The following is a 24,007-nucleotide window of genomic DNA, read 5'->3' as shown; positions in this document are numbered from 1 at the left end:
ACAATGATGGAATAACCTTCAATCAAGCTGAGGATCATCCTGTGACACTCTCACAAAGAAGGTGGGCTAGGTCAGACAAAAGCAGGGTTCAGATCTAGACGGTAGCTTCTACAGGATTACCAACTGCACCTTGCTGACGAGGCCTATGAAATGCTAAATGTACTAAATGTATGCCTAGTGTTAATGTTAACCTTATGCAGATGAAATGTGCATTTTGGTTCTAGATGCCCTTGTGGACAAGATTAGACTCACGTGCTGATGGCGATATATAAGTAAGAGGAACTAAAATTTTATGATTCTCCAGAATAGGGATTTATCGTGAGTCAAGCGATTTAATCACTGTCTAGTTTAGAACTTTGGATACTCTCAGGCATTTGAGAAGTGTAGAAGAATAGCTGGCTGGCTATTGTGGGTAGAATTAGACCGTTGGCTGAGGGAGGTGTGATAGATTTTAAGACTTTGGCTTGGTGTTCATTGCTGAGCTAGCCTTATGTTTTTGGGGATTGTGTAACATCATCACTATATAATACTATATAACCCCCTCTCTCTCGTCCATAGCCTGAGATATTTCAGAAAGCCCCACATATTCCCAGTGTATCCCCATCTTCAAAGCATGTTGATTTTTTTAAAAAGCAACCATTATTTTTTTCATTTATTCATGTAATCACCGTGAAATTCAATCACAGAGTTCACCTTAACTGGGCTGCGACCCAAGCAAGCATATAATATCAAACTTAATTTTGGTTTGGGGAGAAATACACTTTTTACATTTATTACGGCAGTGTAAAAATTCAATGAGCCGCAAGGACAAGGTATACTATAACCACCTTCAAAAATACTGTGAATCGGAGAGGTGGACATCTGAGAAGAACGAAAGCTCTTTTGCTGGTCATACATTTCCCCCTACACTAAGTGGTGGATTACAACCACATTGTATAGACTGTTGTGCAGAATAAGATAAAGTAAAATTTCATGTAATGTGGCGTGGTTGTTAGGTATCTGTAGCAGTTCTAATCATTCTTCCAAAAGCCATTGATAGCATTCCATAAAAAACATTCTACAAGATGAACCCACATATTAAAATCCTCAATTTTTTCTATGCTTGCTGTTATTGCTTGCTTGTATGCAAATCAAAGATTCCATATACAACATAATTTGCATAGGCAATGCACTGCACAGATTTAACTCCACATCAGTAGGGAAAAAAAACAATTATGGAAACACAAAAAAATGTCCAGAGCCATGTGTGGTTTATGTAAAGCACAACTGACAAAACCTTGATCTTTTATGGATTAATTCTGATAAAGAAGTCAGGTGGAATATAACAAGAATGAAGACACGTGTGATATTTCCCCTTCTGGTAGCACTATCTATTGTTGGGGTAAATTGTGGAAACAAGGATACAGTGTCTCAATTTGCTTATCGAGGAGACTACATAGTTGGAGGATTGTTCAGTTTCCATGCTGCTGGGGCAGATGTGACGTCTCAAAGTACCCCAATGGCAGAGATCTGTTCAAGGTAAGAAAAGTCATGTATCGAAATTAGTAAGAATATCTGTCTATCTATCTATCTATCTATCTATCTATCTATCTATCTATCTATCTATCTATATCTATCTCTTTCTATCTATCTATCTGTCTATCTATCTATCTATCTATCTATCTATCTATCTATCTATCTCTATCTATCTATCTATCTATCTATCTATCTATCTATCTATGTATCTATCTATCCATCTATCTCTTTCTTTCTTTCTTTCTTTCTTTCTTTCTTTCTATCTATCTATCTATCTATCTATCTATCTATCTATCTATCTATCTATCTATCTATCGATCTATCTATCTGGAATTACATGCATAAATACAAAGAGAAAATATCATGTACGCATCAATAACATATTCAACAGATCACTGGAAATGTGTAGTACATGGTCATTTGGGGCAAGGCCACCAGAAATAGTTAAAGCAGCCCTAATGCTGTTGAGCTACAGCTCTGATGAATGTCATTCGGTCTCAGGTAGTCCAACTATCAAATGCACTTTAAATTTGCCAATAACAAAGTTATACATCTTGAAATTGGGAGGAAATGGAAGAAAGTGAGACCCTGTTCTGAAAGCAGAGATGGAGAATGCAATATACAAAATAAGATGCCATAAAAACAAAATTTGATGGGAGAAACAGTTGGCCAACCTAGACTGCCCATTTTTACTTTTGTAGATACTCAGACCTTAACACCCATCACAGCTTGATGCTCTCAGTCATTAGGATCCTTATACGTTTCTTCTTCCTATACCCTAAAGAAAATTAAATCTCCCCCAGAGAAAGGCTTCATAAGCAAAGGGTTATCTTGTAAAATGATATTTACTCAACATGAAGGACATAATATTCTAATACCTGTTAATAATAGACCCTGTATTTTTATCCCCCTATAGTTTTGACGTCAGCCTTGCGGGATACCGAAACTCTCTGGTCATGAGATTTGCTCTAGAAGAGATCAACAATAACACCGAACTTCTGTCAAATGTCACTTTGGGGTATGAGATTTTCGACACCTGCTACATATATAACATTATCCACCCGACTCTTGATTTTCTGTCAAGAGGTGATGTTTTTAACACAGAGGAAACTTATTTTGATAGTACTCCTAAAGTTATATCCGTGATAGGTCCAGATAGCAGCGATGCTGCAGAGACAACAGCGGACCTATTTAATCTACTGCTTATCCCTCAGGTAAGTGACAACCCACTAGGAGAATGTTACAATACAGGTTTTACCTTCTACTAATACAATATTCAAAGAACTTGTTTGCGCATATTCTGCCTTAGAAAGATATATTCATAAGGGTTTCATTTCCTTATTCTTCCAACGTCTTAAGTATGCGTTCTTCTAACAATGTAATAAGCCGCCTTTCAAGCTTGCAGGGCTCTTAAGTATTTTTGTTATTTCTTAACTGCCTTTGATTGCCAGGGAATTGAGTACATTTATATCTCTTCTTTCTAGATTACTTAATATGCTATTGACACCCATTCATAATTAATGAAACCCATATTTTTTATTTGTCAAGCTTTTCTATTGGTATTATCCTTGATTACACCTAATAGCACTTTAAGGTGCCAGGCATCCCAACCTCCACAAATAGGAGGATCGTACGAATCTCACTCATGCAAACTGGAGTCCCTAGCAGCTGAAGTGTCCACAATTGGTGTTCCATTTCCATTGAAATTGGATTGTCTGGACTTGGAACAATGCTTTGCTTCTCCCCATTATTCTTAGGGTATCCTGATATGTTAATTTTTTTTGATTAGCACACATATGTAATTGTATGCCATTACTCTCGTTGATTTTAGGTAAAATCTCAGACTACCTTGACTTCAGTAAGAGTGCTACAGAGCATGAGCAGGAAGCATACTTAAGTATGCTTCCTGTGTTTATTTTCTGCTTACCTTAGATGCAGCAAAAAGGGAATTAAATGAGACAAAAGTATTTTTTGTAATTGTATTACAATAAACCTCTAAAAAATTAGGGACTAGACCCAGTCCCCTTAAGAAAAAGCCCAAAAGAAAATTGGGATGCTGCAGAAACCACAGCTGACCTGTTTAAGCTACTGCTTATCCCAGAGGTAAGTGACAACCCACTAGAAGAATATTAATATTTCTCTTTCTTCATCTACTCCCCTAAGCAAACCTTGAGCCCCCAATAGAGGCACAGACATCCCTGCCTTCTTACTAGACCACCAGCTACCAAGGTTGCAAGGACCTTGGTCCTTTTTCATTTAATATGATGTCATCCAAGCATATATATGTATTGAGTATTTTAGAATTATATCCTATTTTGGTAAATCTTGCCACATCTTTAAGTGTTTGTCCACGACCTACTTTCACAACAATCAGAAATATGAATTCATTAGAAGTATTTTTTTTTACAGGTTAATTTCTTTGCCACAAGCAAAAGGCTTAGTGACCGGAGCCTACCATCATGCTTCCAGACAATTCCTAGCAGCAAGATGCAACAACAAGCAATCATAGATATCCTTACCTTTTTCAACTGGACTTGGATTGCTGTACTGGGAAGTTCTGATGATTATGGTAGCAAGGGAATGCATGACTTACTCCAGGCAGTGTCAGATCTAAATATCTGCGTTGCTTACAAGGGGATTATACCTGCCACAATTTCAGGCAAGGAACAAGAGTGGAAAAGCGCCATACTTCAAGCAGTCAACAACATAACAGCTGCTAATGTCAACGTGATTGTAATATTTTCCTTGGATGTCATCCTGCTTGATTTTTTTAAAGAAGTTGTAAAGCTAAACACTCCAGGGAAAGTATGGATTGCCACTGAGACTTGGTCTGCGGCCAAAAACATCTACAATATACCAAATATGCATAGACTAGGGGTTGTACTGGGCATAGCCGCTAAGGATGTGAAGATTCCAGGTATCGAGGAATATCTTTTGGATGCACATTATCAGAGCAACGCAAGTTCAGTAGCTAAAGATGTGGAGGGCACGTGCAATCAAAACTGTCAGAGTTGTCTTAATACTACAGAGAGCGTCCTCCTTGATCTGTCTAGAGAAAGAGTGAGCTTTAGTGTGTATGCGGCTGTCTACGCTGTTGCCCACGCACTGCACGACGTTCTTGGATGTAATGAAATGTATTGCAACAAAAAAACTGTTCACCCATGGCAAGTAGGTATTTTTGGAATGCTACCATCTGAAGGCTTTATGATATTGGAGATAACATTCTTGTAACATTTATCTTTCTTGTACTTTGTTGGATCCCTTCATGTATTTGAATCCTTCAACTCATCCCCTGTCATGTCTTTGCCAACCTACATAGTTTGAAATCTCTTTCCTGATATTTGTATCATAGATTGTATCTATCCAGAATAAGTAAGCCCTGATTTAAACAGTTCTGCTACTGTCTCTAAAATAATTCATAATGTTCTTCATTTAGGTCACAGAAGCTCTTGGAAAAGTCAACTTTACCCTGTTGGGCAACCAGATCTACTTTGATCAATATGGTGACTCTCCCACTGGTTATGATATTGTCTTCTGGGACTGGTGGGGACCAACTCCATTTGAAAACATTGGTTCATATACAGAATTAGGAAATCTTACCATCAACCCAGAGAAAATCAAATGGGGAACAGAAAAAAACATGGTAGGTTTTCTGTGATGAAAACATGTGAAGCATTCGCCAACAGCCACCATATAGACAACCTATCATGGTGACAGCAGCCAAGAGCCATCGCAACTACCAAAGCGAGAACCATCAACCACCATTAGATACTAGCATAGCAGAATACAAATGATCCACTGAAAATTGACCACAAGGCATTTATTCACCTTTGGATTTTAAACCTTTTTTTGTTGTTTAAACATCCTCTTCTGTAACATGTTTATACTAGACTTGGGCACCAGTAGAAAGTTTGTGTTCATTTTTGTGTTTGTTTTTTGGGGGGGGGGTGTTTTCGAATTTGGCAAAATTCGTCAACATTTTTGCTTTCGGAAATCCCATTTGTACGTCCGGTTGCCATGGAAACAAGAAATAAACACATAGAAGAATAGGGAATTTGAGACCAATGGATGGAAGAAAGAGGGTCAAAATTAGCGTTCAGTTATATGGTAAAGGTTAAGGATAGTAGTGGACTCTTTAAATGATCCTAATTAAATTCATTAAATTAATTAATGATCTTAATCAAGTCAAAACTTTAGAGAGTCTTAGGCACTGCGAGAAATGGCAGGCTGAGGCTCACCAAGTCTCACACAGAAGAATCTCACTCTGTAAAATTATCAAATGCAGCAGAGCAGTGTCACATAAAGCAGTCACAATGAAATGAACGGATCCTCTGCCGGCTCTGCTCTTATATAGGCTCTCTTCATTACTAGTCTGATTTTTTTTCCTTGAAGGCTTGAGCACAGCCATTGGACAAGCCCTCAGCATGATGTGACAGGAGTGAGCTGATTGGACAAATGAAGATGTCCCTAGTCTTAGCGCAGTCAACATGGCAAGTCTCTCCTCCTTTCAGTGTTACTAAAATGGCAGCCGTGGCGACCGAACAAAGTTTTTCCATATCGCTTACATTCGTTTTTCATTTCTTTCGTACAGTGTTGCATTTGTTCGTTTTTCAGACTAATGGGCAAAATGGCAACATTCGGCACGAAGATGCATTTGTCCAAAAAACTACTTCTGTTCCTTGTATGGTTTGTGTACTCTTCCTCCGTGGATTTTATGGTTACAGTATAGTTTTTTTATCGCACAGGTGCCGTCATCAGTATGTTCTCCAGAATGCCTCCCAGGGGAAGAAAAGAAACCGGAAGGGAACTTTAAATGCTGTTTTATCTGTGTTAGCTGTGTTGCTGGGACTTATCTCCATGAAAATGGTGTGTGATTTTTTTGCTTTAGATTTCATTCTCCTCCCAAAATTGATTGATTGGCATATTTACGCAGTAAAGATCTGAGAGTGCGGTAGATAAATTGAACAGCCTCCCAGCAGAAGTTGTAGAGGCTAATACAGTAAGGAACATGTAACAGGAGCCATATGGCTATAACATGGAAACATACATGTTATAGCCATATGGCTCCTGAATCAAAGATAAGACCAAGGACTGATTACATAGTTTTTACATACAAAATAAGGGCAGACTTGTATAGGACACTTTTTATTAAAGCATTTATAATGTGGCAAGAGGGACTACTTCAATTGGTTTTGGGACCCCCCCATCAGTTTAATGTGTAACTCACATGTTTAACATATTATAGTAATTTCTTCTCTTTTAGGTACCTGCGTAAATTGCAAGAAAGGCCAGTGGTCTACGGAGAGAAGCACCACCTGCTTTGATAAGACACGGGTGTACCTTACGTGGGAGAGTAACCTAACCATAGCTTTATTTGTGATGACTCTCCTGGGAATGCTGCTGACAGCGGTGGTGATAGTCACATTTATTGTCCATTTACAAAGCCCAGTGGTTAAAGCTGCAGGGGGTAAAAGGTGTTTTCTGATGTTGCCTGCCCTGACATTGGCCTACTTCAGTATCTTGGCCTACCTTGGTGAACCGAGTACCCTAAAGTGCACCATGAGACATCCTATATACAGCATCGCCCTCACCGTCTGCTTTTCTTATATTTCTGTCCGGTCATTTCAGATTGTTTGTATTTTTAAGATGGCTTCCAAATTACCAGCCACATATGATTATTGGGTGAAGCAGAATGGCCAGTATGTTAGTCTTGCTGTGCTTTCTGGAATTCAGGTTCTGATATCTTGTGTCTGGATTTTCACTGACCCTCCTACAGCGTCCATCAAGGACTTGAGCTCCGACAAGGTCCTGGTGGACTGCAGCCAGTTCGGATCAGTGTTTAATATCATACAGTACAGTTACAATGCTTTCCTCAGTCTTTTGTGTTTTACTTTTGCTTACATGGGTAAAGAGCTGCCCAAAAATTACAACGAGGCTAAGTGTATCACATTTGCCATGCTAATTTACTTTGTGGTCTGCATCTCTTTCTTTACTGCTCAAATCATTGACGTCGGAGAACTTGTTACTCCGACTAATGCAGCCCTGGCTTTGGTTAGTCTTCTGGGAATCACAGGGGGATATTTCTTTCCAAAATGTTATATTATTTACTGCAAGCCTCAGTTCAACACCACAAAATACTTCCAATCAACCATCCAGTCATATACCAAACGAGGCTCTGGAAGCGCCAAATAGATTGGTACAATATTCTTAATTTTAATAGCGAAACTGTATCCACAGTCGTAAAAAATGTTATTCGGTAAGAATGAATTGCCCTTCACACAAGATTTCCTCAATAGTTTCATCTGCACCCGCAAAAAAACTCAAACTCAAAACATTCCGTGTAATTCCAACATAAGAAACAAAGTAACAATGTGTCTTCATGTAATAAAATGAAAAAATAAAAAACATTATTGCTACAGTCAATCTAACCAATAACATTCTCCAAATAGTATGAAGATGCGCTGCAGCCAAACGCATTACATGCAAAGGTGTTTTTTTTAATTGCATGATGGCTTCAAGAAGACACAATTACTTGGACTGTTATTGGATTTACACCTCCACATCGCTAATGACAGATACCATGTGTAATAAAATAAGGACTGACATCCCAACGACCACTGGGGTTAGGCTCGTTCTTCATGGACGGATGATGATGTCATTCAGCTGTTTGAAGATATGTTTCTAAAATGATCAGAATGGTGCAAACTTTCTGAAAACCTGCAGTTTTTCTTTGGGAGGATATGTATAAATGATTGAATTAGTAGTTTAGGCTGTAAGCAGGAGCCTCTTCTCCTCCTGCTTGGTATGTTGTAGTGTTAATGTTATTTTCATTTTAAATTGCCTTTGTTAAATATTTTCACTGTTCTGCTGGGCCGTGTAAGGTATGCAATGTTCTTCTTTCAATAAAAATGAATATGTCATTATTCTTTCTTTCTTTCTTTCCAACATTTTTCTAGTAAAAATAAAATGTCATACAATAACTCAAAGAGTTGTTTCACGTTGTTCACCAGATAAAGGCAACAAAGGTTGGATGTTTGACCTAATGTCCTTACCACTTATTTGCATTAAATAGCTTTTTTTTTCTAGACTTGTATTAACTAACAATATGACAATCACAAAATGTAGATTCTATGAACTCTAAATAACATATCAATTTTCTCTTAAAGTTTTTTAGAGGCTTAATAATAATAAACATCAATTAATCAATAAAGTCCTTTATCATGTTGCTGGCTGTGTATCCATTGGTGCGGAGCCCAAGAACAAGTGAGATTCACAATAAAAGCTGTGCCACTAGATATGATACGGGCAGAATACACGATCCAATAAATAACTACCATATAATTAAATTTAAAATGTATCTAAAATTTTTGAGGAATAATTCTGCAGCCGCATTCTATTAGTGGTGTTTTCGCTATCCCAGACAATGGACTGGTCCAACTAGGATGAACATCCAGTTGGTTGCTATCAAGTTAAGGTCACATTTAATACCTTACACCAGAACTGGTCTTATTATAAATATTTGACGATGCCTTATTGTTCCAGCGCGCTATACACAAATGTCTTTATAAAAAAAACCTATTTTCCTGGTTTTCTATGACTATAGAAATAAATGAAATGCAAATGCCTATGCTAAAAATATGTAAAGCGGGTTGGAAGCACAAGCAAAGACTTTGCATTATGAAAATGGAACGTAAGCCTTTCTGTTGACTTTGCAAAGCTTGCTGAAATCAAGAGTACACAGAAAATAAAAAGCCAACAAATTTTAGATATCACTTTTCTTTACACTGGGCATATCTAAAATCCGTCGGAGTCAAGAAATATTTTATGGTCAGAAATAGAATCGGTGAAATTTAAAACTTTACATCTCGAGCTGCATGAAAAACCAGATCAAAAAGGTATGTCATTTTTTTAAATATGATTTTAGATCCGTTATGTCAGGAATAAAGCAATAGCTGAAGAGTTCCTGGGTCGAGGAAGTGTTTTCTCCCACCGGGGGCAAAATGTAATATTTTGTATTTTGTTGAGATAACTAAATATAAAACTAGAAGGTCCCATAATGGATTATTTTTGAGACTCAGCCAATTATTTTAATGAAAAAAAATCTACATTAAGATAATGACCTTGTGAGTGTCTGGTAGATAGTGTAACTGAGTTTGCGCTTGAGATTGCACAATTCTAGGCATAATGTTAGTGTCTTGGGTCTGTCAATCGTCTTGTAGTTCCAATCCTATGCTTTCCTGAGATATTTGTTTACGGAAACCAGAAACGAAAAAAGAAAGCCACCTGTTAGTGTCCACTCGTGTTGTATTAATAGTCCAGGTACTCATTTACATCATCCTAATGTTTATGGTGAACGGTGTGAGTATAGAGTATGTAGAATTACTACATAGAAAAGGCGTACACCTGAGTGTATTAAAGGGTTAAGAAATATTTTAGCCCTTGGATTGGGTGCTTATGTCGGTAAATTCAGTTTAAGTCCCCCTTCCCACCATATTATAAAGCTCATATACCACTCAATAAAAGAAACTCATATAAATAACCCATTCTGAGAAGGATGTGAAGGGGCGAAGGTTATGTGAAGTATAATTTAATATTCCATTCTCCAGACCTCAAGTTATAGAAAAGGGACCTATGGCAGAACGTCAAAATAACACACGTAGAGGGTAAAAAAATGCCAGGCATTCATGGAGCACATAGGTGATCATTTAAAGCAGGAAGATATCCTACATGGTACACTGATACTTAGCCCCGGTCATGTTCTTGATGTATTTAATAATATGTCAGGGTTGTTCATGGACAAACATCGTGGAGGTGCTTTTAATGTATATCCCAGAGGTTATAAGGCAAGTTCCCTCTTTGGACCATCCTTGGTTATGAAACAGTAGATACTTTGCAGCGTCATTATCTGTAAGGCTTTAGGTATCCTACAACCGAAGGCCCCGGAAACCTCACCATTTGACTGCCCATCTTGCTAGCTTAAAAGATTTAGGCTTTCACGTAATCAAATTTTAAGGCCTGTGACCGAAATGCTTCAGAGTAATGATGTTTTTGTCTTGGTAGCGCTAGCTCTTTGTCTTCAGAATCTCCAATAACGCGTTGTCTTCAAGATATCGGCCTAGTAGGGCAATTTTTCAAACCTGCGTTTATCAAACTCCTAAACCTCATTGTATCCGCAGATAATTTCTCCTTAAAAGAGATGACTCTTAATACAATTTTATTATTGGGATTCTCAGTGGGATTTATTCTGGGGACGGCTGATAATCAGGAGCCTGTAGCATATCAGATATTTAAGAAATCTGGAGAATTTATGATTGGCGGTCTATTCCCTGTGCACACAACTGTGAGTGATTTAGGAAGCCACTGGAAGCCGGAGCCCGTAAAATGTGAAAGGTAAGATATTATGTGTGTGTGAATGTCCAACATACTGAAATACTACACAAACGGGAAGACAACACAGTAATCATTTTCTGCCAGGTGTTAGAATGATCATTGGGTCAACACCGTCAAGAAAAGAGATTTACTTTATGTTCAAAATATACTCCAGGGCTGTCAATATTTCTCATGGAGAATTGGAAACCCCATGATCCATATATTTAAAGGATGGAATGTCTTGTTTTTTATACATCAGTGATAAAAAGAACAAAATGCTACCTTCCTTAGAAAAATTAACAATAAACAATGCCAAGTAGACTTTGTTTTGAGTATTGGTAGATCAAAATATAGGACTTTCCTGAAGACCAAAGGCAAATACTCTATGATAGTCACAACGCCATGGTTGTCACCCAATGTGGTGTTCCTTCAGGGAGCAGCGCTGTTAATTTGTTAATATAAAATAATAGTAGTGAGTATTGATTTGAATTTATTTTATTACTTCTAATAGGTGGTGCTTTTCAGTTTAAATCCCACAGGTTTTCTTCAGGCTTTGGCAATGAGATTTACTTTAGAGGAAATTAACAACAGCACTACTCTTCTTCCCGGAGAAAGTCTGGGATATGAAATGTACGACACCTGCCTAAATTCCTTGGTCATCATCCACCCCGTCCTCAGATTTCTCACTAGAGATGGGACAGAGAATATAGAAATTCAGTGCAACCTCACGGAGTACAGAACCAAGGTCATGGCAGTGATTGGACCGTCAACCACTGAGATTGCCACGGCGTGTATGAAACTGCTAAGCACCCTACTCATTCCACAGGTCAGTACCCGGTGGAACAAACAGGGGTGAATCTGGACTATTATTTATTTAGGAATCTTTTCCAGATTAGACAGTTTGTGATCAATTACCAAGTATTTCAGAAATCTGGATCTGCGTGTTAATCATCTACTTTTGCTTTATACATCCATTCTTTTGTCTGTATTGCACGTACTGCATGGAACACATCAGATAGACTATCAAACACTTATTTAGACGATCTTAGTTGTAAATTATATTTTAAATAAAAAAAAGCAGAGCAAATAAAATACAAATACAAGCGTGGGTTAAAAAATGTTGATAGTGGTACTGGCTTAGAAATATATGTACAGATGGAGTTAGAAGATTGTCATCACTGACATTAAACAAACAATGAAGAGTTTCCATTTACTGTATATTTTTATATTGCCTTTATTATTATTTATTATTATTTATTGTTTTATATAGCGCCATCAAATTCCGTAGCGCTGTACAATGGTGGATGTAATGGTACACTAATACACACTTATCTCAAATTTTCAGATCAGTTATTCTGTCTCGGCAGATATCTTCAGTGACAAAAGCATCTATCCGTCCTTCTACCGAACTGTGCCAAGTGACAAAAAGCAAGTGGAGGGGATGGTGACCTTAATCTCCTACTTTAAATGGAATTGGATCGCAGCGGTGGCCAGCGAGGATGACTATGGCGAAACGGCTCTTCGGCAATTTTCCTCCACGGCCATGGCAAATGGCATCTGTATTGCCTACGAAGGCCTCATCCCTTTGTATCTCTCAGGCACTGAAACAAGAATGGCGATAGAAGACATGTTGGACAAAATTGAACAGACCGATGTCAAGGTGGTTCTTGTCTTTGCAACGCTGACACAGTCTATAGCATTTTTCCACGAAGTGATCATGAGGAACATGACCAAAGTATGGATAGGGAGTGCGTCCTGGGTCCTCTCGCAGAGCATTTTATCTCTGCCTGGTATAGAACGGGTTGGTACCGTCATTGGGTTCTTTCCACGTGCACAGACTGTTTCAGGATTTGGTCAATATTTAAAGAAGGTGGTGTCAGAAATGTACCCGGATCAGTCATCCTTCCAATCTACTTCCACACAATCCAGTGCAAATTATCGAGGCATTGACTTTGAAGTTGATAAACTCCCCGCTATATTACACCCCGTCACAGAATTATACGCGCAGAGCGTGTACACGGCGGTATATTCAGTGGCACACGCTTTGCACAATCTTCTTAACTGTGACTCTGTTAAGTGCAATAAGGAAAATACTACCATCTATCCCTGGAAGGTAAGTTGTGATCGCTAGGATGTCTTTATTAAAGCAAAAGGAAAGTCTGTCATGTACTTATAGAAAGTGACGGCAGATAAGAACCAGTAGGCCCATCCAGTCTGCCCGACCTCTGAGTACTTTCCTTTAGTACCTGCCCTTATCCTATATCTAGCTTGGCCTTATGCCTATCCCATGCTTACTTAAATGACTTTACTGTATTAACATCTACCACTTCTGCTGGAAGGCTATTCCATGCGCCCACTACCCTTTCCGTAAAGTAATATTTTCTGATGTTACCATTAAACCTTTGCCCCTCTAGTTTATGCGTGTGTCCTCTTGTTGTGGTAGTATTTCTCCTTTTAAATAAACTCTCTTCCTTTACTTTTTAATTTATATTTTAGGTTTTCTGCATCTCATTAAATCAGGTGATTTTTCATTGACATTTGAGTACTTTAATAGCGTCTGTCTCTGTTAGGTACGACATGAGATGTAGTACCTATGGACTTAAACTGGAACAGAAGAATGTCTCTTTGTTGACTTCCTTTGTTGGTCATTTAACTAAACTATCCCGGGGCTTGCATTTTGTTGAATTCATTTATGCGTCAATGATCTTAGTTTGGCCATTTAAGACAAACTTTATCTGCTGACAGCAAACAATTTGTTTTAAGTAGAAAATAAATAAGCAGCACAATTATTGGAGGTGACAAACACGGGTAGCTGGACTCGAGTGAGCTCCAAAATCTCAGTAATCCCAGACACCAAAATAATTTAAATTGAGTGAGTTCTACACTGATAAATGCAAGTTTATGCATTTGTGATGTCAAGGCAGGCATGTCTCTTATCAGCTTAATAACGTTGCGCTTTAGAATAATACAATCAATAATTCTCTGTGTGGCAGTTACTGGAAGAAGTAAGGAAAGTGAACTTTACCATATTTAACACTACCTTCGGCTTTGACAAGAATGGAAACCCTAATACCGGATACGATATTGTTACCCACAGCCTGACTGATATTGGGTTCACAAAGATAGGATCCTACAACAATGTCATGGACCTTAACACTTCACTCATTGACTGGGGTACTAAAGCGAACAAGGTGAGTAGAAGCTGAGATATATGAAAATCCAAAAATGTTCATCCAAAAATGAAAGACCATGCTATAGATTAAATGGTTTTATTCTCTTCTCGTTGAGGTTCCTGAATCCCAGTGTTCAGGAGAATGCTTACCAGGACAGATTAAGAGGGTAAAAGGAACTCATTCTTGTTGCTTTGATTGTATCGACTGCCAAGAAGGAATGTTTCACTCTCCCGCTGGTAAGGAGTTAATTATTGTTTCTACATCATTTGTAAAGAGTTATTGGCAACACACAAAAAAATGAAACATTAGTGTAATTGTTGGCTTTGGAAAATTACCTAGTTACGTGTTAAAATTCACGTGGAGTTATTCTGATGACCCACATACTTACCATGCCCACCGGAAGTCATAGAAGCCATAAGATTTTTGCAATACGCAAGTTTAAGTATTGGAAAAATGTAGCTACATTATTAAGTTTAGACTACCCCGTGTTGTACTTTCCTAATTAGATGTTCTATATCACACTGTTATTGGGAGATTACTAAGAAACATTTAATCTATGGACGGGATGTTCTCTTTTTAAGACACCTATAGTCCTGTAGTTTGAGTTGTTGGCATTGGGCTCTTTGGGTTTGCGTATGAAGAGCAGGTTTTTTCTTAGAATTCAAGGCAATGGGATGAACATTCTATATCGCGCATCACTTCAAAGTGGTCAGAATTAAAAACTTCTAACTAACAAAGCTTCACTAAACGGCTTGAAACCACCAAGGACATCTTGTCAAACAATTTGGTCTGAGAAATCTACTTTGTTGTTCATACATTTAATGATCACATGAGATGGATCTAAACATTTCTCTCTCTACTCTCTTACAGATGACTATGAATGTTATCCTTGCCCATCAGGTCAATGGTCTAACACAAGAAGCACGGACTGCAGTGACCCAACTTACTTATACCTGAAATGGACCGATATCTCAGTCATAGTCCTTCTTTTGCTAACTTGCATTCTCCTCTTCCTTGTCCTTGGAACTCTCATTCTCTTTGTAAAGAACAGAAACACTGCCATTGTACAGGCGTCCGGGGGCAACATGAGTTTGTTTGCCCTCGTCTCTTTGCTGGCAGTTGGTACCAGCATGTTCTTTTTCATTGGAAAACCCACTCTTACGATGTGCCAATGCCAACAGCCATTACTTTCGATAGGTTTTACCTGTTGCCTCTCTACTTTTTCCGTAAAGGCCCTTCAAGTGATGTTGGTCACGGACTTTAAAGGCGTACCATCAAAGTATATTCAATTTCTTAAAACGCAAGGTACATGGGCATCTGTCATCTTTAGCATTCTCCTTCAGTGCTTATTTTGCATGTGGCATATCCAGAGCAACCAACACCTGACTCCAGATGAACAGGTCACCTTCCTTTCTAAGTATCTCAAGTGTGAGATATCTAACGTTCTTAGCTTTTCCTTGATGTTTGGATACAATGGGATTCTTGCGCTCATGTCTTTCATGTTGAACTGCGTAGCTCAAGCACCGCCTGGGCAATACAATTTGGCAAGAGACATTACATTTTCCATGCTGGCATACCTGCTTATATGGATTGTCTTTGTCCCGTGCTACGCAGAACTTACCGACGGCAATCAACCCTTGTTGCAGATGATAGTCACACTTGTCAGCTCCTTTGGCATAATGCTGGGTTATTTCTTTCCAAAATGTTACATTCTTCTGGTAAAACCGGAAATGGGAACTGAAGAATATTTTAAAATATATAATAATTAGTTTCTCTTGAACCATTATTACTTGTTTTTGTGTAAAAATAAAACAAAGATGGATCCAACATTTTACGTAACCTCTGTGTCCAACCTAGGAGCACTTAATTTTATTTAATAGTCCCAAATAAAGAACCCAAATGTATAGCAGCATAATAGTAACTCAATAACAGCAGAATGGCTAGACATGGTATTTAAAATGTATTCATCCTGTCATAGGGTGATCTTTGTCAGGACACACCAGGGATAACACGTATGGCATGGATACACTCATTAAATGATTTGTGTCATTGTATTTATATTGCGCACATCCACAATTTAATCTTTATTTTTTTCTGGGTGTATTTGAGTTTCAAGACTTTTTACTTATTGTAACCAAGAACATGGCCAGATAGGCAATGACAGGGAGGTCCTGGCACTTTAAGGCCAGTGGCCGACCTGACGACATAAGCACAGTCGATGGCAGGATATGTGCGGCTGCACACTACGTTTTTATGGTCAAGTAGCATGTGGCCGGGCATATCACAAACTTCCATATTACAAGAGAATATCGGACTTGTTCCCCTCCAAATAGAGAGCTCATTATAAAAACTGTTCAAATGAACATATTGGTTTGATTTAAATATTTTATATAATAATATAATAAAAATCCTGTTCGACGAAAAGGTTAAATTCCATGAGAAATATCGGAAAAGCTCTGTTCTACAAAGAGATGGGTATTCTATATCCAGAAAGATCAGCGGAACGAGTTTGTATATGAATTATTTTCGTACATATAAATATATTTGGTTAGATAAATATGTAAGTTACAACCAATAAAAAACTTTTACTAAAATGATCAAGATTAAGTGAAGCAGACAGTGGGTCTTTAATATTGCCCTGCGCAAGCTCCCAGGTGAACGCCGTCTCCTAGCGGGTGACTCAGCCTCGTCGTACCTTCTGCTCTGCGATGCACACCTTGGCACAGACCTTTCCACGAGTACTTCTTCTTTCGTTGGTCTGTGTGCTGCCTTGCAACCGGGTTTGGGATACAAGGTCGTATCCTGATGCTCTACAACATCAAGTGAAGTGTAGAACTAGAAAGAATAAATACTGTGAATGCACAGACCTCCAGCGGACATGTCCTGCGCCCCTGGAGCTGGCAGCGATTTAAGGAGACCCAAGGGTCAGTTGCGTTGGGTCCTAAGGTAATCCTGAGCCCAGGGCAGCTGCCCTTTTTGCCTTCTATGCCAGGTTGTCCCTAAAAGAAGTACCATGCTGAAAACCAGCTCTGGGTGTCCTTTAAGTTATATATTACTACTGTACCCCTTAAAAGTGTGAAGGTGACTAATGTGCGTTATAGGAAATCTCTCATTGTCCTGATTTCTATTCATTTTGGCAAGTTCATTCAGCTTGTGTTTATTATTTTGTATTGCTTTCTTTTTTTAACGTTGCTTCCCAACCTATGGTTCTTGCACCACTGAGAGGGCTATGGGCCAAATCCTGGTGGTCTTTGAACAGCCCCCTCTTATATATTTTTTGGGATGTGGCTTCTGTGGGGACATTTCCTTTTAAACAATTATTCAATAATCATAACGAGCCCCACCAAAAGCTTAAATTCAATCTGACTATTGAGCCCTATAGAGAGTAGACTTTGCCTAATCACACCGCGGAGCGCATGCTTTGCACATATAATTAGTGTTACACAGCTGGGAAGCACCGTACACAAATCCTCCAGTGTAAATACACACTGATTTTCATGTTCCCTTTAATCAAACAATGTCCCCATTCCCCATTTGCAATGGCAAAATTCAATGGATGCTCTTGCGTCCTTACTGGATATGTCTCACCTTCCTACATTTACGGCTGTTTTATTTGCCAATTATTATGCAATATGGGCACTAACAGGTAGCCATGACGCTGCCAACTCTACATTCTTTCACACGCCAGGGGTCTACAGATTGGGTGGGTTATTTTCCATTCATAACCATGCTGATCTTCAAGACAAGAGTCGAAGAAACGATAACATTGTGTGTACGGGGTAAGTTTTACTCTTTAACAATATTTAAAGGATCTATAACGGTCACGTTTTATTAGTCTGTCGCCGACTAAGATTCTGAATGTAATGATTATATGTTACACGCTATTGAAACGTGCTTTATCGTATATAATCAGATTTAACATTTAACGGGTTTAGAGGAAAATGAATTGCTCTAAGCAACGCCAAAACACATTAGAACAAAATGGAGATATTAGAATTGCTTCGGAATTCTGTGTTATTTGTGACAGCTAATAAGACTACAAAATCATACAAAACGCTCCAGACTGCAGAATAAAAAAAGGAAAGAAAGTTAGGTTTTTATTACAGTTAAATGAATGTTGCCTGTTTATTTCTCTATTATCTTTTGTCTTCTCTAATCTCTTTCCTTGTCTTGAATCATCCAAATAAATTTCTGATACCTTTTTAGATAATTAACCTCTAAAGGGTAAAATATAGGGTTACTTAACCATTCAAGACTTCGGAGGTCCCTTCTTCAGATGTAAGCAAATAAGAAGGACCTCTGAGGACTTGAAAGTATATTGGACTCATCATCTTATTCTACAATCATTGTTTCTATAAAACATTTCACCAAATTCCATCGATTTAAAATGATTGAACTCTTACCATCTTCGCCGGGTGACTACTTTGTTTTCCCCTTATATCAAGGACATTCCTGGGGCTCGTAATCTGGGCATTTTGCATAAGGTGTTGTTTATTTTTTGCTCAAATATGTAAGGTTTGTCACATTTTATATGATCTCCAAATGCGTCCTTTGCTCCAGGCTCAATCTGCAAGAATTGACTGGTGCCCTTGCTATGAAATTTGCTGTAGAAGAAATCAACAACTCCAGCGCTCTCCTGCCACGCACAAGACTCGGATACGAGATATATGATAGTTGTGGGACTTCAAAAGTGGTTCTACAAGGAGCCGTAAAGTTTCTGAGCGAAGGGAACAGCTCTGAGCTTCATGTCCTTTGCAACTACACCAGTTACAAGACAAGGGTAACAGCTGTCATTGGCCCGTCAACCTCGGAACTGGTCAACCCTACTGGAAAGCTCTTAAGCTTCTTCCATCTACCCCAGGTATGAACAATGGGAAGAACTGAATTATGGGAAAACATATGAAAAAGATATCTTTAGTTCAAAGATCTGGTTCATCTTTGTGATGAGCCCTTTTGAGCCCTTTTAAGCCATGGCCTAGGGTGCAGAGCTTGGGGGGGTGGAGGCCCCTCTGTAGCAAAACCAGAGGCCAATGCCCTATTGCTCTATTGGGCATAGAGGCTCCCTGTAAAATGCTGACACGACCTTCATAGCATGCGGTATCTGCACCGTGTGTCCTTGAGAGGTGCAGTGTAGAGATATGACATCATATGACATCATATGTCAGGGCTCAACAGAGAGGACAGAAACGATAAGATTATTGCAGCCCCCAGCCCAAGTACACCACTGGCCCTAAACTACAAAGCGATTTGTTAAAATCACCTAAACAGCTGAATTCACCATTATGGCTATTGCTGTTAAATTCCCCAAATCTTTGCAGAAATGATTATTTAAATCACATAAAATGGGAATTTATTATTCACGTGACACAGAAGCAGAAAGTGGTAGGTAATTAACATAGAAACATAAAAAATAACTTAATGGTCTCTCTGTTGTATTTGCCATTTCCATGGCAACTATTTTTTTTTTTCAGATTAGCTTTGAAGCTTCCGATGAAAACTTTAGCGACAAGGCCAAATTCCGATCCTTTTTACGAACCGTCCCTAGTGATACTACTCTGGCCCACGGAATCACTCGCTTGCTGAAGGAATTTCAGTGGAATTGGGTAGCGGTAGTCGGAAGCAGTGATAAATACGGAGAGCAAGGAATTTTACAATTTGCAAACCAAGCTTCTCAAAATGGTATCTGCATTGCCTACCAAGGTTATATTCCCGAGAACCCGAACAATTCTGCCTTCAATGGGTCGCTGCAAGAAATTATTCTAGAAATCCAAAAGAGTAACGTGAATGTGACCATTCTGATCTCTTCTATATACGAAACTCAGCTTTTTCTGTCGTCCGTAATAAAATCTAAATTGAAAATGGTTTGGGTTGCAAGCCCCAGTTGGTCTCTTTCCCAAACCATTCAGCAATTGCCTGGTATTCAAGATATCGGCACCATCATTGGTTTTGCTGTAAGGAGTAAAAGGTTGCAAGGATTTGAGGACTATGTTCGGAATATATTATCTTTGATTCAGGAGGAGAGGGACGTTCTTCAGAAGTCTACTACACCAAGTGAAGACATTGTCCAAAAATATTTCTATCAGATCCAGGATTTGCAGACCCGATGTAAGGAGTGCGGTCTTCTGTCTCCAACGAATATCACAAAGATATTGGACCCCATTGGTGAAAATCTAGCGTACAGAGTGTATTTAGCTGTATATTGTATCGGCCAAGCTCTACACCATCTTATACATGGCCCAGACATGAATTGCTCTGATGATGCATCCAACCTACTTCCTTGGCAAGTAAGTATGTTCTATCTTTTACTGAAGCCTGGGGCTAATATTGGCTCCTCCTACCTCACTCAGGTACTCAATAGACAGAGGGGTCTCTTCCATGAAATGAATGTTTGCAAGAGAGTTTACAAACATTCTTTATGAAAGGCCAACAGGAGTAAGCGTCTTCTGTCCCCACATGTTAAGTAGTCAATATGGGGAGATGTCTTGAAAGCCCCGTAACCAGACCTGGACTGGCCAACTGGGAAAATGTTTGGTGCAGCAGCAGAAGGCATCTGTCATGTGAGAATAAAAATGTAACTTGCAGAAAAGCATGACCGGCCAGTGGCCGCAGGTATGTTATTTGGTGGCCACTGGCCTTAAAGTGCCAAGGTCCATATATACATATTCAAGAACATAATGCAAATGAATAGATTTACTTGGCACAGTAATTTCTCTCTGTAGAACTGTGAATAATGTGATGACCACAGATCAGTAACGGTATTCACTATGTACCCGGCTTGTGCTGTTTTAGCTTCTGGATGAAATAAAGAGTCAGAGCTTCAGGCTGAACGACGATACCTTTAACTTCGACTCCAATGGAAATCTAAACATTGGTTATGACATCGTGACCTGGAGAAATTATGGTAAAAGGATGTTTGTCACGGTGGGAGATTTCCAGAAGAAACTGACCCTAAGGAGACTGATGATTGACTGGTATACCACCAAGGTAATGAAAAAAAGGTTTGCTACTTTTTTTCCATTCATGGATATTAAATCATCAATTATTTTGTATAATATGGATAATATAATAAGGTTGAGTATAAAAAAACTGCCTCTCTCCCTCACTCTCTCTCTCTCTGTCTCTGCCTCTCTCTCACTCTCTCTGTCTCTGCCTCTCTATCTCTCTCTCTCTCTCTCTCTATATATATACATATTCATACATACATATTATCTGCAATCATAATTATATTTTTAAACTGCAAAATCTAGTATTGAGGAAAGCCGACAGAGCGATTATTTAATAATAGTATTTAGTCACATTTTCATGATCCCCACTAGATGGTACTATGCTGTCAGTAGTAGTATTTTGGAAAGGTATGGATTGATTCTGAAACTCAGGTAGAGTCTTGAGTCACAGGTGACACATCGTATTCGATCCACACAGAGAAAGCGGGATCTCGGAAGACACTAAGCTTCAGAAAGCCATGACTATATCTCCTAGCATAAAGTTAATTCCTAGCCGGTTCTTTCAGTACGCATGTTTAGAAAAATGCATATAAACTGGGCTGCTGACAAAGTGAAATCGAATTAAAAAATAATTTTCTGAGTTTTCCGATTCTGACATATTTTTAGACCAAGTTTTGAGAAGTTTTGAGAATATCTTAATGAAATGCAACCAGAATGCCAACTAATTTAATTCATGTTTTGAGCCTTTGGTACCTTAAGCATAGAATAAAAATCTATGGGATCATCTGTTTATCAGATTAAATATATACACATATTTCTGTCACATTTTTCTTCTTTGAAATCTTTATTTAGAATATAAATGTTTCCATTTATAGATCCCACGGTCAACCTGCTCCAGAGAGTGTGCCCAGGGTCAGATCAAGATAACTAAAGGTTTCCATAGCTGTTGCTTTGACTGTATGACCTGTCCAGAAGGAACCTTTGTGAACTCCTCAGGTAAGCCTTTGAAAGGGTCACTGAAATTAACAAAAGTAATTAATACTTTAATAACCAATTGTAGGGACTTATCGAGACTTTGCCCATATCTAATACCATTATGGAGGGATAAAAAGCTACATGTCCTAGACCCTGGCTTCTAAACACAGCATGGCCAACCTGAATTGTATTTCATTTTAATTGTATGGACCTGTACAGAATACAGGGGATGGGGCAGCTGGTTAGAAGGTACCTTCTGTAGTAGATATTAGAAGATGTTCTATTGTCCTTCCTTTAATAAGAAGGTCACCTTCTTAAGTCTCTCACTAAAGCCTAGTGGGTTTAAATTGAACCACAGAAGATCATACAAATTCAATTGTATGAATTAGAGGGTGTATTCTTTATTTTAATGAAAATGATGGCCACTAACCAGTTTGTTTCACACAGAATGTTCCTCTTGCCCTGTTGGTGAATGGTCTAAACCTGGAAGCAAAACTTGCCAGCCTCCAACCTTCTACTACCTTACATGGGGGGACAGCTATGTTATTGCCATTTTAATAGCAATGGTCGTTGTTATGCTTCTCATTTTCGCGGTGATAGTCCTGCTAATCAAGCATCTGCACACTCCAGTGGTCTCAGCATCTGGGCACTTGATGTCCATCATTGGCCTGCTTGGTCTGATCTGTATGTGTCTTTCTGTATTCTTCTATATCGGTGAACCTACACAGTGGATGTGTCTCCTGCAGCAACCTTTCCTGTCCATGAGCTTCACTATCCTCCTAGGACCAATATTGGTGAAATCCATTAAACTGGTGTTTCCCTCTCCTCCAAGCAGAACGTACCTGCACTGGGTCCTTAATCAGGGTAGATGGACAATCATATTATCCTCTTTCCTGGGACAGGTGCTGTTTTGTGCCATGTATATAAAGGCTTCACAATCTTTTGCGATGAAGGTGGCTGCTATGGATGTAGACTCTTTAGACATCTACCTCAGCTGCAAATACGAGCCTTTACTCCAGTTTGGGCTAATGTTTGCCTACAATGGCTTGCTGGTCTTATTATCTTTCATCTGCTCATTTATGGCAGAAACACCAATAAACAGATACAACTCTGCCAGAGATATCACATTTGCCATGCTGGCTTTGATTCTGGCATGGATTATCTTCATACCTACATACGTAAGCACAGCCGCTGCCTATAAATCTCTTATCCAAATCATTTTTATTCTAAGCAGCTGTTTAGGAATTCTGGCAACTCTTTTCTTCCCTAAATGCTACATTGTCATCTTCAAAAAGGAACTGAACTGCAATGAGTATTTCGGGATCTGCGACGAAGGCGACCAATCGGAAAAGGAGATGTAGTAGAGACATATTCTTTTCCCATTTTTGACCATTAATTAAACCATTAATTAAACAGATATATTGTATATAGAAACAGACCAGTGGATTATTGCTGTTGCTTAGAGCTTAGCGTGACTCATTGATAACTGGTCTGTTCTCCGCTCCATCCGGTATGTGTCACACCTTATACTTTCTTTAATATTATTTAATTTAACTTTTTTTTAAAGATATGTAATTCTGCTTTTGAGATACGGCTGTACTAGTCACTCTTACCAGAAATCAGGGGGGAAACACAGTTTCTAAAACCATCCGTTTTTTGGTTTCAGAATATTATTAATCTTAATTTTATTTCATAATGAAGTCTTGTGATAAAGAGAATGATAACAATGCATTTTTTTTGTATTCTTACAAATAATAAAGCCAAATTGCAGCTTCTAGTTCCCGTTTAACTACAACAGGTCAGTCTTATGAGGTTTACACTGGTTACATCAGAAATAGTAGCGAACAACAAATTAGTGATATATTGTAACAAAATGATGATCACTTGTATTGTCAACATCATTTCCCAAAAATAAAAATGTAAATTAAATAAAAATATAAGAGGTAGGATTATTTTTTACATTATATCATATATACAATTCTACTTAATGTCCTTAAAATTTGACAATGGTAGCACTGCTAGTTTGTGGTG

General features: G+C 38.5%; 3 protein-coding genes across 3 annotated transcripts; all 3 read left to right on the top strand.

The window, feature by feature from the left end:
* The first annotated feature begins 1,330 nt into the window (after positions 1-1,330).
* Positions 1,331-7,707, top strand: TAS1R2 (taste 1 receptor member 2). The gene is made up of 6 exons (XM_053452437.1): positions 1,331-1,518; positions 2,432-2,729; positions 3,925-4,683; positions 4,952-5,158; positions 6,261-6,381; positions 6,779-7,707. The coding sequence occupies exons 1-6, from the start codon at positions 1,331-1,333 to the stop codon at positions 7,705-7,707; spliced, it is 2,502 nt and encodes an 833-aa protein (XP_053308412.1).
* Positions 7,708-10,541: 2,834 nt separating this feature from the next.
* On the top strand, positions 10,542-15,961 carry LOC128470546 (taste receptor type 1 member 3-like). Its single transcript, XM_053452436.1, has 7 exons — positions 10,542-10,551; positions 10,692-10,855; positions 11,396-11,710; positions 12,230-12,997; positions 13,878-14,075; positions 14,173-14,293; positions 14,928-15,961. Exons 1-7 carry the CDS (start codon positions 10,542-10,544, stop codon positions 15,824-15,826), a joined length of 2,475 nt encoding a protein of 824 aa, XP_053308411.1. The 3' UTR covers positions 15,827-15,961.
* Positions 15,962-16,935: 974 nt separating this feature from the next.
* LOC128470545 (taste receptor type 1 member 3-like) lies at positions 16,936-23,337 on the top strand. Its single transcript, XM_053452435.1, has 6 exons — positions 16,936-17,003; positions 18,618-18,918; positions 19,529-20,341; positions 20,847-21,041; positions 21,877-21,997; positions 22,424-23,337. The coding sequence occupies exons 1-6, from the start codon at positions 16,936-16,938 to the stop codon at positions 23,335-23,337; spliced, it is 2,412 nt and encodes an 803-aa protein (XP_053308410.1).
* The last annotated feature ends 670 nt before the right edge of the window (positions 23,338-24,007 follow it).

The sequence above is a fragment of the Spea bombifrons genome, chromosome 12 (assembly GCF_027358695.1).
Source record: "Spea bombifrons isolate aSpeBom1 chromosome 12, aSpeBom1.2.pri, whole genome shotgun sequence".
Classification (NCBI taxonomy): domain Eukaryota; kingdom Metazoa; phylum Chordata; class Amphibia; order Anura; family Pelobatidae; genus Spea; species Spea bombifrons.
This window is presented reverse-complemented; position numbering and strand designations above follow the sequence as displayed.